At 36.8% G+C, this 24,617-nt stretch overlaps 1 protein-coding gene across 13 annotated transcripts in view; it reads left to right on the forward strand.

Annotated features, from left to right (window-relative positions):
• PTPRM (protein tyrosine phosphatase receptor type M) overlaps positions 1-24,617 on the forward strand; it is a 454,918-nt gene that overhangs the window by 258,427 nt on the left and 171,874 nt on the right. For 9 of the 13 annotated variants that reach the window (XM_042031127.1, XM_042031137.1, XM_042031118.1 and 6 more), the window contains exons 12-14: positions 8,879-9,152; positions 10,288-10,324; positions 15,619-15,693. In XM_042031127.1, coding sequence (XP_041887061.1) covers positions 8,879-9,152; positions 10,288-10,324; positions 15,619-15,693 — 386 coding nt within the window. The remainder of the gene's footprint in view (positions 1-8,878; positions 9,153-10,287; positions 10,325-15,618; positions 15,694-24,617) is intronic. The other 4 variants (XM_042031181.1, XM_042031191.1, XM_042031209.1 and 1 more) reach the window with 1 other exon arrangement.

Consider the following 24,617-nt stretch of genomic DNA (forward strand, 5'->3'; position numbering starts at 1 on the left):
AGAAATTATGAATGTGGAGTCAAATGTTCTCTTGTATTATATTACTTACACCTGTAGAAAACTACTTTGAACTCCTTGTGAAACAGTACTATTTTAAGTAGGGTTAATTTTATTTACATTTTGTACTCACTTTGTATTGTGCAGGTCTACAGACTATGTACAAAATTTATATTTTTTCTTGACATTTTTGAATTTGAATAAAAAGCAGCCGAAAACATAAATCTGTATTAAGTATGGAGATACAGGCCACAGTGAAGTTATCAGTGTTTCAGAAAAAGTATGTTTCTGATCATAGGGGGTTTTTGTGGCCTGCAGTATTTTAGAACATTTATTTTTTTCAGCAGAAGAAACAATAATTAAAAACTTCCCCTTCAAAATAACAAATAGATGTATATGATTACCTTTACAGAAGAAAAAGAAAGGTAGAATTATGTGGTTATTGCTAAGTATGCAGAATTGCTAATACATTGCGTCTCATCAAGTGGATCATATCAGTCTAGAGCAGTACCCAGCCCCTGGGAGAGTAGGGGTGGGGAAACTCTATTTATAGATGATTAAGGAATTTCAGGTGTGGAAATGTACATAACAGTTGTGAAGACATAGTTGCATCTTGTCATCTTGGTCAACCTGTTTGTGGTAGTTCCGACAGTCGCTCTGATAGACCAGTGCAGTGGTATCATTCCCAAGTCCTAGCTGGGAACCAGTATTTAAAAAATTAGAAATAATTAACCATGGAGTGGTATAACCAGGGAGAAGCAAAATATCCTTTCATCAATATTTATCAAGGATTAGGGGGGTTGGGAGGGTTGAGAGAACAGTTTTGATCCCCTTGCCAGTTCACAAATCTCAGTTAACAAGAGAGCAGTCTCTTGTGCCACAATTATTGTTGGCGTTATGTCTAAACACCATTTATATATATGTTGGGTAAATGGTTCTTATAAATTTTAATATGCTGTTTCAATAGTAAACTAATACTTCTTTTGAATAAGTGTAGGTTAGCATATATATTGAATTTATTGATTTTTTGCAAAGGATGGATGGGATGAAGTTAAAACTGCAGTCCATCAGCAGGCTGTATGTTGTAAAACCAAGTACAGATTATCTACTGCCGCCTACATGTTGGCAATCTTTATTGTCCTGCTAAGTAACAAAGTATTACAAACTGCAATCCTTAAAAGATTTTCTACTCTCTCTCCTTCTCTACTAACAAAACAAAACTATGTTTTGGATTGTCATTTCTGATAACTGAACCTGAAGGCAGAAAACATTTCAGAAAGGTTTTGTGAATGGTGTATGATTGCCTGCAATTACAAGGCTGAAGATCTGCTGGACACTCTCTGCCCCTGACAAGTGTACTTAGATTCTCTAAAACAATGAATCTATACTAGGAAATAAGGTAAAAAGTTAAACACCCAGTGTCATCAGGACTAAGTGGCACCCATCTGGCCACTGGAAAGTAGAAGGAGTGTGCATCGTTGTCTTCTTTTCCTTGCAGATTTTCTTCTAGGAATTTTAAATCCTAGGGAGTCCAGATTTGCAAAAGAGAAATATATTACTTCTTCTCTGTCTGGAAAAAGAATTTGAATGTATTATGAATTTATGGTGGCCATTAAATTACCACTTTTGGAGCCTATCTGTCTCTTCTGCAATTAAGGTATTATGTAGCACGTTTTCCATCTCAGGGGAATTGAACCCGTTGTCATATCCTCCCCTGGTGACTGTCCTTGGAGGAAAGAACAAGAAAAATACCTTTAACTTCCAGTGACATAATGCTTTCCATTTGAAAACTTGTCAGGATTTCCTGTATAAAACCGTAGGAATGCTAAGGAGAGGTTTGCTTGGATGTATTTTTCCCAGAAAATCTCCTTTGTAAATCCTGACTTTTAAGTCTTTGAGACTGTCCATACAAAAGAGTTGGGCAGTCACAAAGCAGCTTAGGAGTTTTACATTAAAAACCAGATACTGTTCCCCAGTGGACTTGGGTCTGTGAAGATAAAGCCTATTATGACACCTGAGAGTTTACATTTGGCAGTATCTCTAGGGACTGAACCTAAGCTGTCTTATCTCCTCCTTTACAGCCGTTAAGGTATTTCTGCTGTGATTGATCTGAGAAATAGGGCTCCTTGCATGACAATGGTAGTGTTGTATAATATTAGTCTCTCTTATGTTCTTGCCAGGTCTGATTCCAAAAGATTTCTTGAATTTCATTTTTCCCCATGGGCTGGAAATTTCAGGTGCCAGTAATAGTATTTCCTGAGAATGAAGACAGGCCCTGCCTTGGAGAATCTAACCAGACTTAGCTCTTCACCTGCAAAGCTAGTAAATAAAGCCAGGTATGAAAGTAGAAGAATTCCATTGAAGTTTGAACAAGCTTCTAGCACAAAGTATTTTATTTACTTAGCACCTTCCCTACATTTGTGAAGCAACAGCTGTTCCACTGAGTTAGAAACCTGATTGTGGAGCTTTTGTTTGCGTGGAACCTCCTGGCTTCAAGTAAAGATGCAAACAGAAAATTAGAAGGATTTCAGACTCCCTTCACTCCAAAAAGCTATAAGGATTTAAGATGCTCTTTGCTCACCCAAAGAAACAGGCAATGCACCTCTAACACTGGTACATTAAGTGCTTAAATGGGAACCATCACAAGAATTTTGAGTTACAAGTTACACAATAAATGTGTTGTGAGAATATTATTTGCAGCATTGCCTAAATCACTTTTTCCCCGCTATATAAATTACATATTAATGTATTCTTTTAAAAATACTCATTGGCATTGGTACAGCAACATCATTTTAGAGGTTTTGTTCAGTCTGCTTGTTTTTCTTCACTCTGAGTTCTATATTTTCATATCTGAACATTATGTTTCTACAAGGGATTTTTTTTAAGCTTCTTCATCTTTTTTTAGAAGCTATAGTGGGCAATGCTGTATTTTGCATAAAGCCCAGAAATTCTCTGATCCACCAAATAAAATGTCCCTGAAATAGAGAAGGCTACCTTAAATGTCCTCTCCATGATTAGTAGGTGTACTCATTTGTCCTGCTGCTAATCAAAAAATCCCTGGTCTTACTTGTAGTCCGCAGTTGAACCATGTGTGCTTCCACCTTTGATAAAATATGCAAAATTCTATAGTGGTCAGAGGGACAGGCCTGCTATTCAGCTGGTTCTCTGGCATAGGATCTGTTCTGGAAATATACAGAGTATATTTTATTCACTGTATATTGGGTGTTGCTAGAACTCCTGACCTGCTGGCAAAGCCTGTGTAGCTGTGATGGTGAGACACCTGATAAATCAGAGGTTGTTTATCACCTTTGTTTAATCCCCCTATAATAAATATACAGGCTCTTGCACGGTAAGAGGAAAGTTAGTAGCAATTTCCTGTAGCCTTTTTCTATTTGCCTGCTAACCATAAATTTTTAATTCCTGTCCTTTAAAGAGTAATTTCCCTCTTCCATTTCAAGGTACATTACATATGTATAATTACATATAATTTCTAGTACTGTAAAATTTAAAGTTATAGGATAAATTACAAGAATCTAGTGCCATATAAGGATATGGAGAAATAGATAAATATCTACAATGTTAATCCATATAAATATGATATGACCATGTCAGAGAAAAGTGGTGACAGAGATGAAGTTATGTTGCATATTATATAGAAAAAAGTACCCAAAGGCTGTATTCTTCTCAAGAAACAGTTAGATAATAAACTTGCATAAAACATGACGAGCAAAGATACATGGATTTTAGATGCAAAACATGAACAAAACAACTGATATATTTTAAAAGTCTTAATGGCAGTACGATAGAATTTTCAGGGGCTACAGAAGTATAGCTGAAACTGTGGGGACCCTATAGACTGTTACGGTTTGAGCAATCAGGTTCTTCATGGACTTAGAACTGAGATAACAGTGTGGGGTTTGGGCTTCTTAATTTTGCCCTCTATTGGAACTGCTATTTTAGTAGAAGAATGCAGTAAAGTGATTCTAACATGCAGATAACTAGGGCTGTGGGAATGAGTAACTTGAAATAATGGTGAATATGTAGATTAAGGGTTATTCTCTTGTTTGACTCTGTAAGCATTAAAAAAAAGCAAGCATGCAAGTCAAAAATACAGAAATAGATCTATAAAAAGTACCGGTTTTGTGTATTTATAATAAAGCATGAACTTGCAACAGTGAGCAGAAAACTTCAAATTAGGCTCACGAGTATCACCATAACAGTCTGCAAAGGTAGCCCAGCAGTTCACACAGCTGATCAGGGTATTCTTAGTGGATCTTAAGAGCTTTGCGGGCATGATACATTTCCTAGGAAAAAAAAAAAAGAGAAAGAAGAATTTGAAGAGGTTTTAAACAGTTGAGGCAGGCCAGATGGAATAAGGAAGTTGCTTGTTCTTGTTTCACAACTGGATGTCTGAAGCCCATAATAGTTAACTGACTTGCGTAGGATCACGCACAGCAGTTGTATTAAGACCAGTAAATAAATTCAGGTAGTCTTTGTCCATATTCAGTTCCTTAGGCCGTCTCCCTTCTGTAAAACGAATTCTAAAAATGTCTTTAACACTTCAGTTATATAAAGCATCAAGACTGTTTTAGAGAGACAAAATAGAGCTGATGTTTCAATAATGAAGTAATCAAGCTTGTTTTCCCTTTGTGCGTAATTTGGAATTACTTTGGTGGAGGTGTAATTACAGATTAATAAGTTTCAATTAATAAATGCCTAGATTGTACATGTTAAGGAGTCCTGTATGAAGAATTTAATGAATGAAGTGGAAAGAAGTCCATATTTGTATCCAATAGGTCCTTCTTGGAAAGTAATTTTGTAACTTCAAATGAGACTTTGGTTAATTAAGATTTGATTTACTTCATTCCAGTAATGTGGAATAATGTCCTCATTCAGGAGGTTACCAAAACCCATCATTTGATGTAGTTAAGACTAGGTATATACTTTAATCTTCTTTGAAATTGTCATTTGTCTAAGTATTCTGAGCATATTTTATTACCATGCTAATATGTTTTCTTTTTGCTTTCATGTCTCTTTTTCAACTCTGAAAAAAATTAGTGTATTTATCAGACATTGACACACCATTCCAATTTAAGCAATACAATTTCAATAAATATCTGAGAGACCTGCTACATCTAATTTCTAACAAAAATTAAAGCTATTGTGTTCAGATCTGTATCTCTGCATAATCATTTAAATTTGGAACTGGTTTGGAATTGGTAGAATAAAAAGCAGTGTAAAAATCTTTTTTTTTTTTTTTTCTTTTTCCATACACCTTTTTTAATCTCCAAATCTGAAGCATTTGAATCCTAGGTTAAAAATAATTCCCATGTGTTCCTTTCTCAATGCAACAGTGAACTTCAATCTATAAAAATAAATTTTGTATTTAATTTCCAAGGCATTGAAATTCTATAGTACAACTGTGTAATGTGAATTATATTTAAATTACATTTCTTTCCCTCAGAAAGATCAGTCTAAATGCTGCCGATAGCTGATATGCTTTTGTCACCTTTCACTGTAGTGTAGAACTTATTTTCTGGATTACAGATAGGAAGACTTTATTCTCTGAAATGTAGAGGTGTGGAAAAGGAATAATTCAACTTCAAATGAGCCAGAAATCTGACTAATACATAAGAGGAATAATAGAGTCATGGTGCAGTGCTAGCTCAATTCACTAAGCTTGAACTCTTTTCGGAGTAGGCAGTCCAGCTGTTACATACTAAGGAAAGCAATATTAATGTAGAGAAAGCTTTTGCATTATGATTGTAGTTGGGGTAATTTTGTAAAATTCATTAGCAAGATGATCTCATTTGTACAAATTTAAAAAGTATCACTGGTAAAATTCTGTCAGGTTTCCATTGACCCAGGTGCTCATAATGTGTTAATTTACATCAGAGAAACAGCAGTGTGTGGAAATTGGCCAGCAGATAGGATTTAGTTATTTTTCATTAGCACTTGGACTTTGATGAAGGGGAACAGAAAAGAGTTGTTTGACCTTTCAGTGCTTAAATTATTAAAGAGCAAATAGATTTGAGGTCTAGATGCTTGCAAATCTAATTCATCTTGTGGAGTAAGGATTAAAAGACATTTTGAGTTTGAAATTGCTCCAGTCAACTTACTTCTTTCTTTAAACTATCTGAAAATGAGTAGATGGCAGGCATTTAAAATGTATACAAGGAGTCGTGCATGTATTATAACTAAATATGGATTTACCATGGGAAAAGGAGCATTTTAGTGGCTGATTTGTTTCTAAAATATCTACAGTCTTTAGCTTTAATCACTGAGGGAAAAAATAAGAGAACCCTCATTTCAGCCGGTACTGAAACAGGTCATATTACCTCATCTGGTCTGAAGTCCCTCTTATATTCAGTCCTGATATAAGAAAGAAGTAACTTAGTTTACTATCCATCATGCTTTAGTGAAACTGAGGGATCCTTATATTTGCTGGAGTGAGTATTAGGCAAGCGTATCCAGTTTCACTACCTTGCAAGAATAAATGTTTACATTACCTTCTGCATTTTTTTCCCAATATTCCATTTAAATTTGCAAGTGGTATTTATTGTAGATTCACTGAAAATTAATAGTTAGAGGAGGCAACATGCTGTCTTCAAAGTAGCTTGGAATCCCAGTTCTAAGCAACTCTATTTTGTTCTAGAAAATTAATTGTGAAAATTATGTCAAAAATTGATTTGTAATAGAAAAACAAGATTGTAATGTAGATATTCCAAGGCTAGTTTTTTTACAAATCAGTTCTCACAGGATCAAAGAAAGAGTGCTGTGGATTGACCTTCATTTACTAGTCAGCATGGAATTAATGAACTAATTAAAATATTTCTGCTTGATATGAAGACTTTGTTGCACAGAGCTGCAAAGTGTACAGGCAGAGGCCTTCAAGTGAACCCTCAAGACATTTCTGTGTCCCTGGCTGTACTAAATTTGTGCATGGTTAGATTTCTGCATGAAGTTTAGCATTAAATTAAAACATTTAAATTTGGGTGTCCACTTCTAGATGTCTACATGTGAGCTGAGTATTTAGTTATTACAATCAGTGGAGTCTGAGGAGCAATTAGGTTGACTCAAAGTAGACAGCGTCTTTCTGCTGAGTTCTCTGAGAACTGTAGATATATAGTAGACATATATAGACATCTTCATGAAGGCAGATAGATTTAAGTTGTTAACATTAAACTAAAGCCCCACCATGTTGAAAGTCTAAATCAGGCAGAAGAAGAGGTATTAATTGCATTCTCAGTGTTAAATTTTCGGGCATTTTTTGTGAGCATAGAGGTGCAGACTCTCCTATTGAAGATGCTAGATCATAAAAACATAGTCAACAGGGTCTGTGGCACATGATCAGTAAGTCTGGTAAAAAAACAGTAACATGGTCAAGAGAATTGGTGTTTTCTGCATATTGGTGATATTTAAGTATGAAGATTCTGCAGACCTAAAATGGTGGTGTTATAGAATCATAGAATGGTTTGGGTTGGAAGTCCAACCCCCTGATTGTGGTCAAGGGACACCTTCCCCTTGCCACGTTGCTTAAAGCTCCATCCCTCCTGTCGTTGGACAGTTAATCTCTTTATTTCTAAACCAGACTTGCCTTCAGAAGGAGAGTAGCCATAGCTGTGCAGGGACATCACTAAGCCAATAAACCCTGTTGGGTCCAGACTGAGAGGGTCCTGCAGAAGCTCAGCCCATGTGTCCCTGTACTTTGGGCAGAATCTCCTTTAAACATAATCCTCTACCTACAGATGACAGAACATTAACATGTCAGAAGTCTCTCTGGATATTTGATCTTTAAGAAACTTAGCTTACCCAGAGATTCCTGGTTTTTATGAAACATCAACTCAAAAGATCATAAATTGTTATGGATGTAGATGATACGCAAAAATGTGGACACATTGCTACTTTGACATAAATTATCAAGACTGACTTGCTTACTGGGATTCAAGATTCCAGGAGACAAGTACTGATTAAGAATCACTGGTCCCCAGTGAAGCAATAAACTTGTTAGCCAAACCTCTTTAGAGATATGAACTTCCCACTTCACAAATTTAGAAGCACTGACTCAGTCTTTTACAGCAACTGCAAGGGTATAATGATTACACTGTTCACATGTACAGCAGAAATTGCAATTTCTTTGTTCCTGTTTGAATGTCCATAGCACCTTTACAGTGGAGAGGGGTGGACTGGTCTCTCTAGGTCCCAGTACAGCAAAGACTGCAAGTGCAAGCTGACTTGCTTTGCAGAATGCAGAAACTTAAAAATATGGTTATCTATAAAATGAGTAAAAGTGCTTTTCCGAGTGATAATAGCTTCCATCAAGAAGTGTTATATACCTGCTCAGCAACAGTCAATATGCCACTGAAATTTTACTTTACCTCTCTGCTTTTATAAATATTTACAATGTCATCAGTTAGGCAAATACTGGCTCCTGTCTCTTTGTAATTGTGCCTTCGTTTTTATCTTAGTACTAATTTAATTTCACTTAGGTAAGATAAACAGGTTGGAGAAGGGAATCTATATCTTTAGGGTTGCTTTGATGAACAAAATAATACTTAATTCCACATTTTAGCACTGATAAAGCACACTTTTTGTGTACAAGAGTTTGAACAAGAAAATGTTGTGTGCATTCACTTGTGTGAAAAGCTGTGGTGTGTATGGCTAATTTTGTTTTTCCAACACAAAGTGAGTTTGAAAGCATGAATCTATTCCACAGATTTATACACCTGAATATGAAAATGACATTTTCTTCCTGTGTTCTTTGTTTTTAACAGTTTTTTCCAGTAAATATTGACATGCTATTATGGTTTTAGGATGGTTTGACTGCCCAAGTTTTAAAATAACCACTGTTTCCTTCATTCTTTCCTTCCTACACTCTTAGTGTCTATCAAATCGTTGTTGAAGAAGAGCGCCCACGGAGGACCAAAAAGACAACTGAAATCCTAAAGTGCTACCCAGTGCCCATTCATTTCCAGAATGCCTCACTCTTGAATTCCCAGTACTACTTTGCTGCAGAGATTCCTGCCAATGGTTTACAAGCTGCTCAGCCTTTTACTATTGGTGATAACAAAACCTACAGTGGTTTCTGGAATACTCCTCTTCTTCCTCATAAGAGCTACAGCATCTATTTTCAAGCTGCTAGCAGAGCCAATGGGGTAAGTGCAACAGGCGTGATTTTATACAGTGTTTGTGTGTAAATAAATGATTGGCATCAACTAGCAGGATGCCCAATTTAGTTGCTAATGAGAAAATGAAGTAACCATGAAATTTAACACACTGAGTTTAAAAAATAGCAGTTTTCCTAACACAATATTGCTTCATGATTAAAGGTTACAGGAAAGAGGAGGGGAAAACCACACATTTTGTCAGTAGTGAGCAAGCAAAGTAGTATGTTACCATTCTGTCTTATTAGCTAAAAGCTGTCCAGTGACTGTGTTTCACTGGCTTTTTTTCTTCCTTTTTGTTTGTTTTTGTTTTCTTGCTTTGAACAGGAAAATTTTGTGATTTCTTTTGTTAAGTTTAAGCCAAACTTGATAGTGGATTTCAGCACATCTGTCTTGGCATGTCCAGTCCTGTTACCTTAGTTTGTGACATCTTGATCTCCCTTTTTCTCATTTGGTTGCCCTGATTGGATTAGAAACCACTTTTTTTGGTCCCTTTCTGCAAACAAAGTAAAAGAAAAAGAAAGAGAAGTAGATGGAACTGAAATGAAAGGTGTTTAAAAAGATCCTCACAGATCATGTTTCATCAGACTAATTCTTCTTGGAACTGTTTTTCATTTCCTGGATAGACCTACCCAGAGTCCTTCAATTCTTGGTAAGCTTTGGCTGTCTGTGCTGACAGCCTGGAAATGTTTTCTGCCAGAAACCATAATGGACCCTCATTCACAGGGCACCAACAGTGCAGAAATGTGAAACACCATTGATTATTTTTTCTTTCTAAAATTGTCTAATATGATGCCTCAAACTATACTTTCTGTAAGAAAAGAAAAATCTCCCAAGGTCATTATGTTGCCAGAGTTAAATAGCAGAACACTTCCCTGTGCTCTTGGGAATATCTTTCACATTTTGTACTTTTAGAGGAATCTTAAGTGAAATGTTTAGCTACCATACCCAAGCAGTATTTGTCCATATTATGAATGCACTTTGGGGTTAGCTAATAAGCAGTTAAATATGGAATGAGGTGCATTCTTCTCTGACATTTTATCAGTACTTGGAAGAATAGAAACATGGATGACTTTCTCTGTTTAGAAACACAAGATGTGACCTTTTTCCTCTTTATTTGACACAGGAAACTAAAATTGACTGCGTCAGGGTAGCCACAAAAGGTATGTTTGTGTTATGTCATGTATTCTGTACTTCATCATGTTGACCTTCCCCTCACATGGTCTTTGCAAACTTCCAGAAGTGTTTATATTGCTAAAATACATCACTAAACATATTATAGAATTTTCATAGAATCATTTGCATCCCTAGCTAAGATTTAGGAAATTTGTTTGTTTGTTTGTTTGTTTTTAATCAGTAAATGTATTAATTACTTTTGGTTGTCTACTTGAACACAGGGTTTTTAAAATATATTCTGTGGGTTTTTATATGATCTCACAATAAATATTTTGTACTTACATATGTGTATATATATATACAGTAGAATTGTAAAATTGCCAATTGCAGAGTACGTACTGCTTATATATCCATAGTGAAAAATTGCCCCTTAGTTGTAAGCAATTGCCTTAATTTAATTGCTGTGTAAAAGAGAAGCAGAGAAATCATGTTCTTCGTTTTAATGGCACAGATCAGCTATATTTATTCGACTGTCAGCACATGATACTACCATTTATGGGATAAGTTTTTATAATTGAGACAGTGCTGGCTATAGGTTTTGTCCCCAAAAAGGGAAAGATAAACATGCTGCTGTTTATCTTTGGGGACTAGATCTGTCTGTGATTATCTTTGTAGTCTCAACTTTTTAGTACCTTTAGCTGTTGGCAACTTAAAAGCCTGAAAAAGAAGTGATGGAATAGTACAGTTACTTGGAGATTGTATAGAGGAACAGGAGAGAGTGTGCTGCTGTGAGTAGGAACAGGTAATATCAGCATGAGCACCTGGCAAGAGGATAAAACAGAAACTGCTTCATCTCTATACCACTGCACCTTGCAGGAGATCATGCTTGTCTCAGTGACTATCCCTAATGGAACTGATTCCACCATGATTTCCTCTACATGTAGACTTCACAATTCCATCACCACCACTAAGACTAAATGGGGTGGATAGGAATCTCATTACTTAAAAGTAACAGAAATGTTAGCATAAAGTTGCCCTTGTTGAAAGTTTGGATACTCCCTAATGTGACAAATACATTTTTATGCCTCTTCAAACAGATTCCTGGCTTCTTTTCTTCTCCAAACCAAAGGAAGTAGTTTTAATTTTAATTTACTAACTGACTGCTTACTAAACCACTGAAATCTTTCAAATATCTGAACTCAACCCAAATATAATATAGATGAGAGATTAATTCCAGATGCAAGTGAAATCCTGTATTGTTTTCAAGTAGCTTCAGTGATACCAGGAGTGAACTGTGTTACATCAGAAAACATAATAGATTAGATGATTAGAGGAATGGATTTTAAATTACTTGAAGATTTGTATTTCAAATCACTAATGGATGTCCAACTATTTAAATTACGTGTCTGACTGAAGATTTTTACTCTCTCATTTGAGAAGTGAGGGTAACTTTGTGGATTGGAATAGCTCCCATAGCAACAAGCTACTTTGAGCTAACCCATTCGGCAGTGGAGATGTGAGAAATGCAGCTTTTCTTTTAAACAAATCTCCCTACATTTCTGTTTTGAAAGCACGTTTCAGATTTTTTCATAATAAAATTATGTGAGAGGTTGTTGTGAGGACTTTTTTTTTTTTAAACCAGAGGTATCCTTGATGGTATGTATAGTCCCTGGTGCAAAACTTTCTTGGGGGCAACAGTAAAGCATTGATTTCCATGATTTTAAATGGAATGCTTGTATTATATTTTTAATCTGTATTAATTTTAAAAAAATTAAATGGAGACCATGACATATTTTAATATGGTATTAATAATAGCTGTCTGTACAGATGTTTTCCCTTTAGATCTAACAGAGATACTTAAGGGAAAAGCAGAATTCTGTGCCCTCTTTGGACCTCCCACATTTGGGTTAGAAAAAAATAGCAAAAATGCTCTATGTCTGTAGGTCAGAAATCGCTATACCTGCATTGGGAAAAGACATAAAATTGTCCTCTCCCATTCTCCTCCCCTCTGTTCAACCCCCGCGAACTGCTCAGTGCAGCATTCATGTTGTCTGTACCCCAGTAAGCAAAGGCTGCTCTGACCACTCTGTCAGATTTCTTAGAGACTTTGCACCATTTTCCACTGAGCTTTGAGACTACAGTGTAGCTACTAGACAGTAAGCTGCTTAAGCTCTGTGTGCTTGTTATGTCCATCTACGGATGCGCTGTAGTGCTCCTGACAAATAAGGTTGGGAATGCTCTCCACTACAACATCTGGTTTTCACACACCAGTAACTTTCCTGAAATATTTGTAATCTGGGCTTCTCTTATCTTCAGAAGTTCGAGTCCGGTGTTTTTTAAAGCTAGGGGAATTGCTTTAGGCCATTCATGTATGAAACTGGTGCAATCTTCTTTTGAAATAAGGTCTGATCCTGAAAATACCTACAGCCTTGTGTAGGCCATTGGAATCAGTAGACATACTGTAGATTTTACTACATATGTAGGAAACCATATGCTTTCACAGAATCACAGAATATTCTGAATTGGAAAGGAACCCGCAAGGATCATCGAATCCAGCTCTTAAGCAAATGGCCCGTATGGGGGCTCAACCCACAACCTTGGTGTTCTTAGCACCATGCTCTGACCAGCTGGCCCTGATCAAGTCAATTATGTACCTACTTTTGAGCACAGAGAATAATCTCCTTGACTAGGTCGCAACTACTCCATCTCAAAGTAGACACATAAGTATTTTACTAGGTCAAGGCCTGTGCCATAAAACATAACCTGCAAAACCCACATGACAGCGCAGCCAACTGTCTGCTTGGTTCTTGAGAGTCCCTGCAATTCCATTCCCATGGAATTTGAGGATTGCACCAAGTGCATCGGGAGCCCTTCCTAGGATCGAGGTCCCTCAAGGCAACTTTCAAGATGCTCCACTGAGCCAGCTGAGATTGGCTAGCCCCTCATTGTGTGTATTAAGGATATGTGGTTAGCCTGTTTGAAGTCTGCCCTGAGGACCAATATGGGAGTTCAGAACGTGTCACGAGCGGAGTTGTATCACTTGCTAGTTATATTCCCTTTAATTATCTCATCTCTAGATAATAAAGTTGTTGGTGCTCTTAAGACCTTCTTAAGATCATTGAGAGTTGGTTTTATCGCTCTCATGCAGTGTTCATTCCATGGCCCACCATACACTTTACTTTTTGTTAAAATAAAAACACCTAAATGTAATATAACAACAGTGTTCTTGTCCGAGATCCAGCAGAACTGTTCTGTACCTTGAGTACACTTTTCCCTCCCCTTGATGTCAGCAGGAATAATGCATGTGCTTTACTGTCAAGCATGTGCTCAACTGGCAGACACCAAACCTTGTTGCTGTATCAGAGACCAAGTGCACCAGATAGCTTATTATCATAGTGGCAGGCTTCCTGTTAGAAGAGTACAGCCTATCTCCAGAAAAGTGCAGCCTAATTCTACTGGGTCAAGTGCATGTCTAGGCTCAGCAGGTGGATTAATACTTTCTCGTTTCATCGAGTATATTTTAAACAACCTCAGCTTGTACCCTTCTAAAAAATGATCTTGTTTTATGACCATTACATTTTTACAAATGAAACCTCTGTTAAATGTGTTCTTTTAGAGATCATATAAAAATCCTGATTGCAGTGATTATAAGTATAAATTAGGATGAGAACGTTGGGTTTTGTAGAGCTGAAAGTTCTTCTTCTGATGAAGTCAAAGGAAGTCTTTGCCACTGACTTTGTTAGTAGAAGGATCATACAGCACATTGTTGTGGTGTGGAGTCTCCTGATCTTAGTTTTCTGTAGACAAAGGCTTCTGGGACCTCTGTGACTATTTGGTGTATATACAAATGGGGAGACTGCAGGGTTTCCACTCCCATTATTTTTGACAAGATAATTAAACAAACAAACAAAAATCAGGAATAAGTTTTTGTACCAGTGGTAATAAAGGTTGTCATATACTTCTTGAAATATGGCTTTCATATTCCTACTCTTTCTTCAAGCTAAATGACTGTAAAATCTCAACAGACTAAGTTGAAAACATTCCAAAACTCCTCCAAGTTTATTACTATCAACTTTGTGGTGGTTTGTGATTTATATTAAGACTGTATTTCCTGATATGACTTACAACACTGTCTGGATAGAAACATCTTGATTATCTCCTAGGAATGCAGTTCTCAAGAGGGAGGCATCATTGTTCTAATTTTGCAGTATTGGAAGGCTTTCATTAATTATGAGAGAGAAAAGGATATTATAATATTTAGAATCCAATAGCAACAGTACTCTAGAAGCTACTATCAACACTGCATTTCAGTGTTGCAGAGGGATATTTCAAAATATTATGCAGCAGCAGTTTTGAGTTTAATTGTCTGCAGATGGTAGATGATCTATTTTCCTCTCTCGTTGCCACATTTCTAATAGCACCCAGGCTGTTCTATGTAAATGAGTGATCTTTCATATAATTTTGTCCTTAATTTTCCAATATTTTTTTCTTTGCATCATTCTCCAGCTGCATCATGTTGGATCTGACCTTTTAATTTTTTTTATATTCCTTAATGTATATGTATCACAGCGTGCTTAACCATTTAGAGGCAATCACAGAACTGCTGGAAAACAAAGAAATAACAGATCTTATTAATGTGAGCCATGGTAATAGTTGTCTGTAGCAGACAGTCGTTGTTATAGCTCTCTCAGAAAAGTCTGAATATTTCAGGGGCACAAACAACTCAGGGTTTTCAGCTTTTCCTTGTGAACTTGAAACTCGGACCTCACACACATACCTAGTTAAAAGCATGCCACCTCTCAGTGATCATTCTCTGTATGCTGAACATTAAGTATATGTGTAGTGTGTGCATTTTCAGAACATTGACCCAAGTGGGTACAAGAAAAATTAATCTTAACTAGCTCAAAAACACTTTATGTAAAAATTATATTGAAAAATTATAGGTAAAATATAGTATTACGAAATAGGAAAATAAAAATGAAACTAGCTCAAATTACTTGGAGAAGTTCATACTAGAGTAATCTGAATAATCAGCTAGTTTTCACTTACAAAGCCTAGTGCTGTGACTAGCAGAGCCAAAGAGTCTCCAGTTTCCTCAAACGCAGTAAATAATGTGCTTTGAGTCCTTTTCCTGAATGAAAGTCACACGCGACAGCTTATTAATTTGCAGAATAACCACACTAACAGCTGAAGATGAAAAGGAACTTGTGGGAGTTTCTTTGTTTTTATTTGTGAAGTTCAGACAATAAACAACTGACTGAGATTCTTCTTGCTGGCGTAGCTTCAGTCTGGCTTTTTTTTCCCTCATGCATGCTGACCTGGAACTCTTCCTTTGCCTTAGCTGCGATAATCGTGACTCAGCTTACAACACCATACATTCGCATCGGCCCTGCTGCAGGCGACGACCAACTAACAGGTCAGACGAGTCATCATGCCCATTCTGTCTCATTTTCTTCAGCTCCTTTTCCCTGACAGTTTCTTCCTTCTCTGCTCATAAAAAGTTTCCTATGTTAAAAGTTTCTTTCTGTTTGTAATTTTTTTCCTCAGATCCATTAAATTCAGTGGTGTGCTTGGCACCAAAACTTACACACACGTCCCTGTACATACGACTCCGCTGCATGTGCCCATTGTGTGTGTGATCTGTGGAATGTTCCTTCAAGCCTGATGTTGTAAAGAGATCTAGTCTTGCTCCATCCATAAATTCAATGAAAGTTTGAATATAGATATGTATGTGTGTACCTGTTTATTTTTTCTCTGTTATTAGATCAAGACACTAGAATTTGTAAATAATTTAGGCTCAAGAGTTGCATGTGGAAGATCTAGTATTAGTGGATTCAGGTTTTTTCTGTGTAATGTTGGGAAGATCATATTTTCTGGCAAAATTTCAATATGAAAGAAAATAAAGAAATAAAACAGATTCCTTTTTATTATGTCACACATGAGTTCTAGGATTAAAATAAAATAGCATGTGACATATGAGAATGAGCAAGACTTAAGTATTTAAAAATCTCATTGTCAAAGTAAAGTCAGTACTCAAGTGAAACCACTATTAGGCTGTATGTGGCTTGAAGGATGGTTCAGAATATACCAGAAAATCCTTATGAAGCTGGGGAAATTATTCATTTTGTTAGGAAGGAAACCCTTGCATAAAACCTTTTAGGGTTTTGCAAACATCTTTATTTTCAAACAGAACCAAAGAGCATTAAAAGCTCTAGATCCTGAAGTAAGTGTGATGAAATATCTAATGGAGGATGTAAATCTAGTCCATCAGCTTTTAGTGTATAATAAAATCATTGCTTTTTTGAAGGATACTGGCATAGTTCCTTGGGAAGCATGTTTGTTACCATGTTGCTACTAGGGTGTCTAAGAGATGAGGACGAGTTCAGATGTCTGGTATCTCGATACTGCTACAGTCAATAAGAGGCAGTACCCAGATTCAGCTTGAGATAAGAGGATTAGTGGCATGTCTGCTATAGCTTTTAATTCTGGGATACGTGTTACAATAAAAAAGCTGAGTGATTCATAATGCCCAAGTTACCTTGTCAACCAAGACAAAATTGCTGCATGTATACTTTTATTCTGTAATAACAGATGAACTAACTAGAATAACATACTTATGTGATGCCAGGAAGTAGCTTGTTCTTGTTACTGCTGCTTGGCAGAAGCTGTGTCTGCATCCGTTTTTATACCTCAGTTATTTTTTTACTTGACAATTCAAATAAAGCATTGAAGAGACAGGATCTCTTCCATAGCCTTGAACTTCAACAAGTTTTGATTTTTCATCACAGGATTCAAATAAGCTTACATATTTTTCCATGTGGAGAATGAAGTGTTTTTCTTGTTTTGTTTTTTTATTTGTTTCAATGCAAAACTGGGTAGCTGTAGGTAACCCTGGAGACATGCCTGTTCCATAAGATGGCTACAGTAGTTAACAGTGAGAGAAAAGATACATGGCTAGCATAGGATAGCTGGCAGAGTATTTCATTGCTTTGTCACTGGTGGCATTGGCAGTCTGTGGTTGTCTGTCAGATCTGTGACTTTGTTTCCTTTTCCATGGAAAAAAATAAAAATGTTTTACCAGAATCTAATTTTATAGTGAAAAACATCAAATTATACCTGCCACCAGCATGTATGGCTATCTGTGAAATGTATTAGAAAGCCTTTGAAATCCCCTCATCATGTTCCCATCCCCATCCCATGTTTGAAAGACTGTGCTCAAAAGGAAAGAAAACATCTTTCTCCTTTTCATTTGCCGCAACTGCAATAATGAGTGCAGAAACCTCACGCCGCCCACATGGTTGTCCCATGACAGCAACAAGAATTCCTGTTTTTCTAGAGAGACATCCTGTCTAGAGTTCCTTAGGGCAGGCTTTTCAACTTCAGGGCAGTACAGCAGTAGTGGGATCTGCAGTATCCATGAGAAACACAAAGGTTTTCTTGAAGGAGGTTTATAGAAGCTGGACCACACATGAGGGAGCTGGGAGTGACACACGTTGTCCCCGCATTTTTCTCCTATAAATTTCAAGATCGTGGAAAGGATTTACATGTAGAAGGATTTGTTTATGTGAAAGTGTAGGGCTGTTTGTAACTGTAGTTACCACAAGCCCTACAGTTGTAACTGTTAAATTTCACTTAGAATTTTCTGTTCAGTGCCTTTTCCTCACTTCTTTGCTCAGAACCAAAGTAATTACATTTGAGATCAAGAAATTACTTTCATCTTTTAGCATTTGAGGAGGATACATAACTGGTAGTGGGAAGGTCAAGGATGGCATTTTCGAGTTTCTTTACATTGGAAGTTGATGCTTCTTGCATAATGGAAATTTAAAATCTTGGCTGCATTCCTGAATATCGTTACCAAATTTGAAAGATCTTCCTCTTCACAAATATCATGATAATGCAGCTCAGCTTTCAAGCCAGTTCTGCTTGCACTCATTTCCTCCATCCTCATCATCAACTCATCTTGCCTCTTACTGGTGCAGTTTATAAACAATGTATTATTAGTTTCTCTTTGTCCTTCCTTTCTCCTTCCTTTTTAATATAAAAATAATAGGTCTTCCATTTATAGGATTACTGCCTAGTTGCCCTAAATATCTTGACAGCCACTCCAGTTTGCCTTTGCAGCATGTAGCAAAGAGAACTTTTCCTTTCAGTTGCACTTAAATACCTACAGTGTAGCTGTCCTTGAGTTATAACATAAGATAACCTAGTATAGAAGCAGCTGTGTGATTTTGACTCTAAGAAGCCAAAACAGGGAAATCAGTGTTATTAGTCAATACATTATTATCAGTGATTCAATAACTTAGTAGCTGAGTAATTCAAATTTGGGAGATAGTTTTTAGCTTTCAGTGTTACCTTACAAAAAGTAACTAACTTGAAATCCACTCAGTTGACCCTGTCCTCCAACAGACAGGGAGAATATCTAACTATCTTACACCTGTCTGCCAGGAAAGAAGGCATGAAGCATAGTAGTACTCATGATACCATCTCCATGTTTTCATAACATATGGTTTAACATACGGTTGAAATTATGTAGAATGTTATCAAAAAACTTATCACATACAAGTGTGACTGTATGATCTTCACTTTAAAATTTAATAAATCCATCTTTTTGAGACAGACTGAAATCATTTGCAGTTTGTTTCAGTATTTCTTAAGAGACACTTCATCTAATAGGTTTAAATTGGCCATATTTGGTATTCACTTGGCCCTCATATATTTTGTTCTCTCTGCATTCTGATAAAATAGCATGCTTGGAATCATGATTAGGGTGTTCATTCTTTCAGGCATTTTCTTAATTGTTGAAATATGTCTGAGCTACTTATATTTAAATTAAAGTATTTCCATTTGTGATTTAATGGAGCAGCCACTACTTCCCTGGATATTATTAAGACTGATTTCCATAGAACGCCCTTTTTACGACCCATTGTTAATTACACATCCAGCTGCAAGAGAGAGTTCTGTATTGTACATTCTTCATACATGAAATTCTTGATACAAATCAAATGCAGCAAGATCTGTCAGAAGTTTTATAAAGTAACTGATACTTAACAATTGGAAAGATTTTTTTCTTCTAAAAAGAGAGGGGCAAAAGCTTAACACTTAAATTATTTTTACCCTGCATACCTTAAGGTCTAGATGATCAGCATATTTTATAAACAAATTAAAAGCAGTCGTAAAATAATGCCAGTTGGTTTCTTCTCCCTTATGAAGTTAGCACCATAATAAAATGTACCCATTTCTTCAGATGTGCATTCAGTACATAGCAAGATCTTTTGCTGTATTCTGGGTCACATTCTGTTCTCAGCCATTCCACTGTAAAAGTGAAAAAAATAAACTGAAATCTTTGATTTATTATATCTCAACTTCATGGATTTTTTTTTTTATGTCAAGGGATTCACTCCAGTTTTGTACTGCATTACTGAAAACACAGTTTGTTTATTAACACAAAACCAACAGCATAAATTTGAGAAGGAGTGTTTTGCTTTTTACCTCATTTGTTGTGCTTTACAGTGCATCTGAGGTGTACCAACATGGGCTGGACAGACATTCACATTCATTTTTTCTCCATCCTGAACCATGCACCATTGATTTAGATGTATTCTGACGTGCTGAAACTTGACGTGCTATTTTGGGCAGTGTAGAACCCACTATTTCCTAGTTGAGAGAGGAGTGCTGTCTGTTACAACAAACCTTTGTGCAGATATGTCTGTCTGCAGGTTCAATACACCATTTTAGAAGTTTGTTATTGTCTTGATACTTCTGGACAACATTTAAACTTGTGGGAGTTGTGGATAGTTATCCAGGAGAGAATGAGCACCTGTGTGCTGTAATGTCAAAGCCATAGAGCAGTAGTGTTGCAAGGTCAAGTGACAAGGAAAGCAGAATGAGAATGGATCTGACTCTCCAAAGCGAAATTCTAAGCCTGTTTTTACGTGATGGCCCCAGCAATTGTTGTACCAGTTGTTCAAGGATTCTGGTCCTCTTGCTCAGCTGGGCAGAATGCAAAACAAGGAAATGTTCCTACTTTCTGCAGCACTGGCTGAATGCATTTCAATGGGCTGGAGTGTCACTTGTGATTTATTGCCCATTTTTGTTCTTTTATGTGTTATATTTGTCATTTTTGCAGTGACAGTTTCATCTATAAAACAGTATAGTTACAAGAAAATGTTAAGAGGATACAGGAGTGCCATGGGAGCTGCTGTTTCCTTTTCTCTGTTTTATTTCCCCTAGTACATTACAGAGTCAAATGTCAGGTTTTCTGTGAGACAGTGCAGCCACAGCATCTATGCTTTTAAACATAAGTGCATTTTCCACAGAGCACCTGAAGACGAGCTAAAGTTAAACGGTAAGACGAAGAAGGTCTAAAAATAATGCTAATAACATTTCACAAATGGGGAAAAAACCCATAATACAAATGCCATCTGTACACAATAGAGAACCCAGGCTGATTAGAAGTCGGTTATCAGTGTGATTTTATTAGTTGTATTAAGTACTCCACTTAATGTTTTAAAGTAATAATAATAAATAGTTCTTCTAATGTTCTCTGGAAGTGGGACCCTTCCAACTCCCCTGCGTAAGTAGGAGAATAGGAAGGATAAACTGCAGGGGGTCATATCAGCAGTTTTGCTCTGGCCATTGGTGCTTGTGGTTGGCCAAGGAGGTGTGGGTTCTTCAGCCCACCTGGCACTGTACTGCCAGAGCCAGTGTGTTACAGACATGGGACAGGAACAGCTGGAGAAGATCCCATGAACGAGAAGAAAGTATCAACCTTTCCCTATGCTTTAGGAAGGACGAGTAGCCTAATTAGGCCTGTTTTCCACTGTAGAGACAGTTTGTCTTTTATTCAGAGGAGTTGAAAAGTTGGTTGCCACAGAGGTAATAGTCAGTTGTTGCAGGAGCTGTGTTATATTCCCAAGTACAAAACCAATGTGGAAGTTTGAGAATTGCAGTATATAGCTGAGAGAAAATAAGATTCCAAGTGTCTAATATCTCTTTCATGAAGACAGTCATCCAAATTTAATGAAAGCCACTAAAGATGGGTCTGTTTGATTCATCCTAGCTTAAAAAATAATCTATTTTCTTAGTAATGTGTAATCTTCATGTCAGGATATCTGTGACGCTGTTTGAGGTTGGTCTGGAGGGAGAGGGTACTTTTCTTAATCTCATTACAGAGAATGGAAACATAAAACCCAGTCATGAAAGTAATGATATGAATGAAATGACCAGGATAAATTCTTCACAAACTGAAGGAATCTCTGCCATCTGTGTAGTACTGGTCAATATTACATCTACTTCAAAATGTTTCAACATCAGCAATGTACAGAGAAGCAGAAAACCTAAAACAAAGCGAAAATACCAATAGGTATTTTTTAGAGCATAGGTGTCATATAGTGTGTTATTTCATTTCTGTATAAAAAAAATACAGCTCTCATTTTTACATTTGAAGCAGAACATGTTTTGGATGTACCACAATGAAAAATTAAGGAGAGACAAGGGAGGACAAAGAAACTCAGAGATATAATTAGTAACTAAAAAACCCTGTGAATTTCAATGTTTCTGTAGTTATTGACTGTATTCATAAAAGACTAAGCAATTAGAATTTTAAGTTGAAATAAAATATGGCACCAGTTGTGGGTAAAATAACCTGTAGTTCTTGGAATCCGCAAATCTGGTGTTTGTACCGCCAGAGAGTTTAACAAATATTTAAGGCAATATTATATGGATTGCCTCTGTTTTAATGTACAGGTGAAAATTCAAATGTATGACAGTTAAATAGAGCAGTGCAGCAGAGAGGAGAGTAATACTGTCAACTTAAGCAAAAGTTACAGAACATACTGTCTGGGGTAAAATAATGTTTCAGCAATTCAGATTCCTTGAAATAACTGAAATCTTAATAAATATCTAGGCCACATTTGTCTCCTTGTAGTAACAATTCAACACTGTAAGCCACGACTGTAGTTACTGATGAGTCTTTAACACCTCTCTCTTCAGACGTTTCAAAACAGAAAATTTCTGTTTCAGAACAGAAAATATTCTTTTCTGCTGTAATGGGAGTTTGACTACAAGAACCAATGATTTTAGAGCTCTGAGAAAGGCATTCAGGTATATGTGTCCATTTTCAAGTCTATTTTTCAAAAAATTTAATTTTCATTTTCTTCCCTTCATCTGATTTTCTGTTAGTGCTGAGCACTAAGAAGTTTTTGTGTACATAGAAAATTCCCGTGTAAATGAAAGTTTTCCTAAAAGTGAGCAGAAGTTGGTGTCTTGTATGGTTTTAAGCTGTCAAGAGGAGAAATAAGTACTATCAGGTTCTGTTTAATCTTTTGAGTTCACATTGGAAGCACAAAGTGAAACAGAGGAAAAATAGTAAATTCTAGTTGGTCAGAAGCAAACAAAGTATTCTATAAACCTTTTTGAAGCAAAATAATTGCACTTTTCAGTGTGCTGTCATTGAATTAGACCATTCTGGTTATGAGTAAATGTGTCAATAATTAAAAGTGAAAAGAGCTGATGATAAAAATGACTGTTTGAGGCATTCTTAATCAAATAGGACAAGTGGAGATTTTCCTTTAACCCGTAAAACCTCCTGGCAATGTATGAAAAACAAAATGTAATTCAGTGATAACTACTCAGAGGAGGCCTAGTCTGTTCTTGTCCCTGTAGTAGAATATCGGTGCATTCAACATTATTTCAGTCTGACTAGGTTTTTTAATGGCAATACTGTAGACATTTCTGAAATGTGAACAGAAGAACTGCTACACTGTACTGGCACAAAGACAGATTCAGAATTCTGTGATTATTTTCCCTTTGTTGTGCTGATTCTCCTTTCCAGTTCCTCTAGCCAACCTTCCTGCCCCAAAACAGTGTTGACTCTGAAATGCTTTAAAAAATGCTTTAAAAGAAAAAAGTAATGTCTTTTTTCCTACTTTTTATAAATTTATCACAAACATATTTTTCTATTTCTGCATGCATCATTACACGTATAATTCCATTTATTTCTTAGTAGAATGAACTATGTTATGCTTTCTTTCAAGAAAATATGTGGATAGTGAGTAATGATAAGTAAATTCCAAGTGTGATTGTTTTTGAAGGACTTCTGGAGAGTCCTTCATAAGGATTACAGTGTGAAGGGAGGCTGGTAGTAGAAGTCACCAGGAATGTCAACCTCATCTGTGAGCCAGTGGCAGCACAGGCCAAAACATCCATGGGTGTTCAGACCTCCCACAGGGATACTGCATTATCCTCTGCCCCCCTCCTCCTAACAGCAAAGTAACCCATGCCTTCACTGACTTTCCATTTGTTCATTAGTGTTCTTCTGCTCAAGTCCTTGGCTGACAGCAATATCAGAGGGTGACACCCCATTCTACTGCTTCTTACCCATAGCTTCAGGTTGCTTTGTTCCTGTGCTGGATGGGATCCCTTGCATTCAGGGATGAAAAATAAAACAGCTGCATTTGTCCAGGACAAAAGCATCTAGTTCTGTAGCTGAGTTTCACCCTAAGTAGGTCAGCTCCAGAAACATTACAGTGATCTGATTTAGTGTCTTCCCTGCTTGGTGGAGGCCAGTTGAGTACTAGAAAACCACATTTTATCTCCCCTGAAGAGGACAGAGTCCTCTTCAGGCTTCATATCTTTCCTGTTTCTCAGAAATAGCTGAAATGAATTTTCAGTGACGTCTGGTATTTCTTGTCACGTCTCAGTATACTTTCAGGAGTAGATCTGGTGTTGAAAGCACAAGAGTCAACGAGAAGTCTCCTTCAGCAATAGATGAAACTCAAATATCCTTGGTGGGGTTGATGATAAATTGTCCACTTCTTCTTTAGGGATGGCCTGAAAGTGGTGCTGACTTGTTTAGAAGATGTGTTATGTGTGGACAGTCTGGACTGTCTGCTTTCATTTCCTTAGAGCTGATTTGAGGGAGTTACTCTTCTACTCTGAGTACTGTTGGTTCGAGGTTGTGTCAAAAACCATAAAATCAAATGGTTTAGGTCTAAAGGCTACCCTTGTTGTACGTTGTGTACCTCTTTGACTTCTTGTTCACAGAAGTCAGGGCTATAAGATGCAATTGCACTTCCAATGCCTGCAAGTGGGGCCTGTTTCACAGAGCATCAGCTGAGAACAAGCCATGTATTTCAAAGTAGGGAGACACCTAAAGTTTCAACCCTCGCCGAAACTTTCCAGCCTCTTTTCTCAGACCTCTTCATCCTTATTCAGTATGAGACCTGCATGCATACAGCTAATTTGATACAAGTATATTCTCATTACTGCTCAGTCAACCTTGATTAGAAATTTGTGTCTCATCATATTTGGCCATTGTTGTGTTTGTGTAGTCAGAGAGTA

This window comes from Corvus kubaryi, unplaced genomic scaffold (assembly GCF_017639235.1).
Source record: "Corvus kubaryi isolate FWS band 111438036 unplaced genomic scaffold, C.kubaryi_AGA036_p1.0 132, whole genome shotgun sequence".
Taxonomy (NCBI): Eukaryota; Metazoa; Chordata; class Aves; order Passeriformes; family Corvidae; genus Corvus; species Corvus kubaryi.